The 5,885-nt window shown below is 56.7% G+C and overlaps 1 protein-coding gene across 1 annotated transcript in view; it reads right to left on the reverse strand.

Moving 5' to 3' along the window:
• Positions 1-2,724: 2,724 nt before the first annotated feature.
• Positions 2,725-5,885, reverse strand: part of LOC105537886 (forkhead box L1-like) — a 4,311-nt gene continuing 1,150 nt past the window's right edge. The window contains exons 2-3 of the mRNA XM_011977583.1: positions 5,480-5,885; positions 2,725-2,914 (exon numbers count right to left, since the gene is read on the reverse strand). Coding sequence (XP_011832973.1) covers positions 5,675-5,885 — 211 coding nt within the window. The 3' untranslated portion in view covers positions 2,725-2,914; positions 5,480-5,674. The remainder of the gene's footprint in view (positions 2,915-5,479) is intronic.

The raw sequence follows: 5,885 nt of genomic DNA on the forward strand, positions 1-5,885 counted from the left end.
GCCCCGCGTCCCATCATCCACGCGTCCACTCCCTCCCAGCACCTTCTCCCTCCACCCCGCAGCCCCGCGTCCCATCATCCACACGTCCACTCCCTTCCAGCACCTTCTCCCTCCACCCCGCATCCCCACTTCCCATCATCCGCACGTCCACTCCCTCCCAGCACCTTCTCCCTCCACCCCACAGCCCCGCATCCCATCATCCACTCGTCCACTCCCTCTCAGCACCTCTCCGTCCACCCCGCAGCCCCGTGTCCCATCATCCACCCGTCCACTCCCTCCCAGCACCTCCTCCCCCGACCCCGCAGCCCCGCGTCCCATCATCCACGCTGGGACAGGCATTCTGGGTAGACGCTCACTGTGGGACCTCAGCCTGACCAAAGACTCTCAAAACCTTGCCCCTCTGAGTCCCATCTTTAGCAGAGCTTTGTCAATAAGACTCTCAGTCTAGTCCCAGGATGGCCTGAGGCACTGGACACGTGCAGCTGTTTCAGGTGCAGTGGCCTGAGTGTAAAGCACAGTCTCCGTTTGAGGAAGCCGCTGGTGTTCCCCAGACTCCTGGCAGCCGGGGGCCAGCTGTGCTGGGGGAGGATGGGGAGGGCTGGGGGGCAGGAGGGACCAGGCAGGGCCAGGAGGGGCTTGGGGAGCCAGGAGAGTTGGGGAGTTCAAGGGTCAGAGGAGAAGCCTGGAAGGGCTGGGGGTCCAGAAGCGGCCTGGGAACCTGGGGGTGCTACAGGGCCAGTAAGAGTTGCGGGTAGAGAGGGGTTGGGGGGAGAATGGGAGGGGCTGGGAGGCAGAAAAGACCCAGGAGGACCAGGGGGTGCCAGGAGGGACCAAAGGGAGCCAGAGGGGTCAGGAGGACCAGGCAGGGCTGAGGGCACAGGAGGGGCTGGGCAGGACCTGGGAGAGGGATGTGGGAGTGCAAGGTGGGACCTGGCGGGGCCAAGGGGAGCCTGGGGGCTGTAGGGGTGGTCAGGCGGTGCCAGGAGGGGGCAAAGTCGGACCCTCAGTCCCCAGGCCGCCAGCAGCCTCAGGCAGGCCCTGTGCTTGTTTTGAGTTTCACATTTTGGTGAGAAACGGCCTGTTTGGGTTCCTCCTCTGGAAAGTGCACACGGAGAGACTCCGAGGCCCTCAGCATGGAGATGGACTTGGCCTGGCCCTGGGGCAGGGCTGGGAACCGGAAGGTTAGAACTGAGGAATTTCAAGAGCCCAGCCCTGTCACAGCCTGGGGTGGTGGGAGTGGGGGCACCCTTGTTCCCCAAATCCGGTCAGAACCACAGAAGAAACCAAGACAGAGGAGGGGGCCACCTGACCCCTGCGTGGAGGCCAGTGGAGGCCGCTCAGAAGAATCCAGGCGGGAAACGCCCAGCTGTGTCCTCGTGCCAGTCCCAGCCCACTGAGGGCTGTGTCCTCTGGCCCCTCACTGGCCCCTCACTGCCCTGGTGTCATCCTGAGGAAGTTTTTGTCCCCGGCCTGCCAGTCGGATGGGAGGTGGCCATGAGGAAGCTGACAGTGCCTGGGGCAGACCACAGGGTCCCAGGGAAAGAGGCAGGGAGTCCAGGGTCTGCTTCCTGGTAGGGAGGTGCCCAGAGAGCCCCCTTGGCCTGGGGACTGCGGGGAGCCAGGTTCCACGGGGACACCCAGCTCAGCCCTTTATACCCCAGGGAGCTGGTCCCTTCCCTCTCTGTGTCCCAGGGCCAGGCAGATGCACAGGGGCGTGAGATGGGAGCAGAGCTGGGCCAGGGCCCATGGGTCCAGCTGACAGCCTCTTGCCTAAGCCCTGGGTGGTGCTGTGCACAGCCCATGCCACGGGCGAGGAGCCTCGGACTCCAGTGGGCAGAAGACCCTGCTGTGGACCCACAGAGGCACGACTCCCAGCCCAGTGCTCCTCTGTCCCAGGGAAGCCAGCGCCACCGCAGACCTTCAGGGCAGCTGTCCTGGCTGGGCGACACTGAGGAGGGGGCTCACGGAGACCCCCACCCTCTGTACACCATCCTCACCTTCTATAAGCACAGGATGGAACTGGCCAGGAAGAAACGCTTGGGGACAGGAGCAAGAGTAGTGTGTGGTGCATGCCAAGGCTACATTAACCAAGGCCAAACACCCAGACCATGGGAGGTGACTGTCCTTCTGAGCTGTGCAGGTGTTCCATATATCAGAAAGAACAGGGACAAATGGAGGTGGATGCAGGAGCTGCATTTCAAAGGCTAAAGAGATGGTAAGTCTGGCCCGGATGTGGGGGCTGGTGGGTGTGGTTGGGGTCTTCCCGTGCGTGGCTCCCTGGCTGCACCTCCCTCCAGTCACACTGGCCTCTGGTCTCCGGCACAGGGCTTGGCACAGGTTGCCCCCCTACCTAGAAGACACTTTCCTCCTAGCTTGTTGTTCCAGCTCACCGTCACCGTCACGGCCTCGGCTCCTGAGAGCCTGGCCTGGCCATGCACTTTGCAGCACTCATCCTCTGCTCAGCGCCTTGTGGGCTCCCTTCCTGACACATCCCGGTGCAGGGCTCTGCACACACGTGGAGCTGTCTGTCTACTTCACGCATGTGCTGTGGGGCTGCAGTCTAGGCCTCTTGGGTTCATGGTTGTGCCCCAACTCCTAGCTCAGGGTTCGTGAATGTTTGCTAGTGAATAAACAAACAGCTCCCACCCTGCTCAATCAAGGACGGAAGGAATTTGAAGAAAAGGCTTTTCTCTTCTTCCCCAGGAGGCAGACCAGGGGCCAATGGACAGCAGATTCCAAGAGTCCTACTTCAGCTGGGTGCAAAGGGCAGGTGTCAGCCAAGGAGGCCTCTCTGGACGGGTGCTGCTACACTAGGCCCAACCAGTCAGCAGTGCGGGGGAGGGTCTCATCTGTGGTCAGTTTGCACTCAGGGACCTGGTGGTTGCTCTCAAATCTGCCGCTCTCCCGCTTCCATCTGTGGGAGGGAGGGATAAATGTGGGATTCCTGGGATTCTCCATCCTCCAGGAGCCACCATGGGCCATCCCCTCACTCCTGTGACATTTGGTGGAGGAGCCTCTGCCCAGCTTCTGCGAGAAGGGGCGCCCTGAAGTCTCGGGAAAAGGAGGTCAGGGCCCAGGTGCCACCCAGCCTGGGAACTTTCGTCCCAAGCACAGTCATTTGCACACAGTCATTTGCACGCCGCTGAACGTCCGCCCAGCAGCACCTCCCTACTTTGTTAATGGAAGCCCGGTGATCCATAACCTGCGTGTGGCAGACATCTGCTCGGGGGTAATGCGGTGGTAATGTACATATCGATGATCAATCAGCGGATTTGCAAGAAAGGCATAAAGTATTTAATTATAATTGTGTGGGGCAAGTCTGCGTGGTGGCGGCGACATTTGAGTAGGTCACAGCCAGCCCTCACCCTGTTATATTAAATGCCATTCACTCCAAGGGCTGGGAACCTTTCTGAAGTTGCAGGGTATCACACACTGGCAAATTGAAAATGTCCCTTTGCTTTTAAAAATATGACTGATACCCTTTGCAAAACAAATGCTACACCTCATCGTACACAGATTTCCCCCAGTGCCGCCCTTGCCTCTCCCGGGCATAGAGTCTGCATTTGGCCACGAATACATTCTCAGAGGGGATAAGCTATAAAGACCTTGACTTATTCTGAGGCCCCCCCAGGAGTGTCCTGTTTAGGAAAAGGGGTTTTGTTGTTGTTTCAAGTCAGGCTTTGCTTACCAGAACAAAGTGCAGGAACTCAAAAGATAAAATGTAAATTTTATTTCCTCTGTTGGCAGCAGAAAAATATATCTTCGGATACTTTCTTTGCCATATACTTACGTATGGGAGCATCTGCCTCTTATGACCGTCTAAATTACATCTTGTATGATTTAAATCTAGGCTTTTAGCACAACCAGCAAAGGGATATAAATAACAAGAGTGCAGACAGACACAGGCACACACCACAATACACACGCACACACACGTGTACACACCATGCTGATAGCCTGTACAAGCCAGCATGGAGAGGGTGAGGAGCCAAACTGGAGCTGCATGCCTGCGATGCATGGTCCCATCCGTGAAACGAGCGTGAGAGCCGCAGCACCCATCTCCTGGGATCCTACACCTGGTGGGCGGTGGGAGCGCCGGAAATGCTGGCTGCTCTCCCAGCAGAGAGTTCTGGAAACCAGAAGCTGACATTTGCAAAGGAGAGGTGTCCACATTGCAAGCCTCATTTCCACTTCCAGGAACAGGCATTTGAAGCTGGGCTCCGGCTCCTTCTCCCTGGGCGAAGGGTGCCCTTGTTGGCAGAGGCTGCGGTTGTCTGAGCCAGGAGGCTGGGGAGTGGGCGTATCTCCACGGGGCCAGGCATTCACAGCATCTGTCAGCAATGGCCTTCCTCCCTCTTCTCAAAACAATGAACCAAACACATCAAATCTATTTACAGGGCAGGTGAGTGGGGGAATGCTTGGATTTTTCCGAACAGAGATGAAGCCAGGGCCAAGCATCTTTTGCATGTTCTGATCTGTCTCTGCAGCCTGCCTACCTTCACGGCCGCCCAGTCCCTGTTTTTAAGGGTCCGTTAAAGCAAGACTATGTAATTCCCAAACCAGACAGCCAGCCTCGTTGGGTGCGTTTTTGCTGTTCACAAAATTAGCCAATCGTTGTCACCCAGCGAATTGGATTAGGTGTAATCCATACTAATGTTCCAATTAAGTCACTGAAAGCAATTAATTCTGCAAAAATGGACTGGTGAAAAACGATAAGACTGGTCAAATAGTTTCACTGCGCATAACTGTGTTTTTCAGAATGCCCATCTCTACACAGTAATTAAATCATTTACATTTCAAGTGGAGTGCGCCCACCTCAGATGCTTGTGACCGTGCCCTGTGAGGTGTTGCAGGAATTTTATCCACAGCCTGCTCTCTTGAGCACCTGATTTTTTGGGAAACCAGTTGACAGAAGGTGCCTGAATCAGGGCTTACTCCCTGCTCAGAAGAATCAAGAAATTTGAACTTTGCCCCAGTATCATCCCAAATTTGGGCCCCACCTTCCCACCTTGCCTTTCTCCCTTGTGGTGTAAAAAGCACAACTGATTTCTTAAACTGTCACCAAAATACTCGGCTGACCCAACAAGATACATTTGTCACTTCCGATCATGTCACCCCTAGCACGGACACCATCATAAGCCTCGGGGTGACTAATTCGTGGGGCCAATTGCCATCCCTCTTCACGGTTTGTGCCTTACCACTATTATTTTAACCACGGGGACGACGTCAACCAGCCCACTGACCGCACACTGGGCACTTGTGGCTTTTGGGATGTGGCTGTCTAGAAAGCTCACCCTCAAGTGACCAAGGAATGAGATGTTTCCCGACTCTAGGGAACATGAACCTGTGTTTATTCCTCAGAGCAAGAGCACTAGGCCAGTCCAGAGCAAACCCTGAGGTAAAACTGGAACCCAGTGGGGTTTTCCCTGTAAGACAACTGTTTTCCCAACAGGTAAAGTCACAACCTCACAGTCTGTACCTTTAAGGAGCACCACCTCCGCCTGTCCTCCCAATCCAGGCCTAGCGTGGCACCTGACCTTCAGTCTGCAGGAGAAATCGTAGGATTTGCTGAACTCTGGCTTCCTGACTCAAGGTGAGGCTGGACTCGTCTTTCCAGGGAGGGTCTGGGGAAGACCCCAGACTGAACTGCAGGGGCCTCCCGGGTGGCCCCACATCACATTGTCCAAAAGTGTAGGCCCACGTTCTCCAGCCGCGTATATCTGCCCTCCTGTGCGAGGCAGGGCGGCTTGAGTCCGGGGAAGGGGTCTGGGGAGGACAGGATGTAGTCGATGCTGAACTTGAGGTCCCGGGGGTGCTCCTTTCCATGGGGGGCGGGGCTGACATGGGGGTCCCGTCCCGGGGCGCCCTCGCCAGCGCTGTCCGGT

The sequence above is a fragment of the Mandrillus leucophaeus genome, unplaced genomic scaffold, assembly GCF_000951045.1.
Source record: "Mandrillus leucophaeus isolate KB7577 unplaced genomic scaffold, Mleu.le_1.0 Scaffold180, whole genome shotgun sequence".
Lineage (NCBI taxonomy): Eukaryota > Metazoa > Chordata > Mammalia > Primates > Cercopithecidae > Mandrillus > Mandrillus leucophaeus.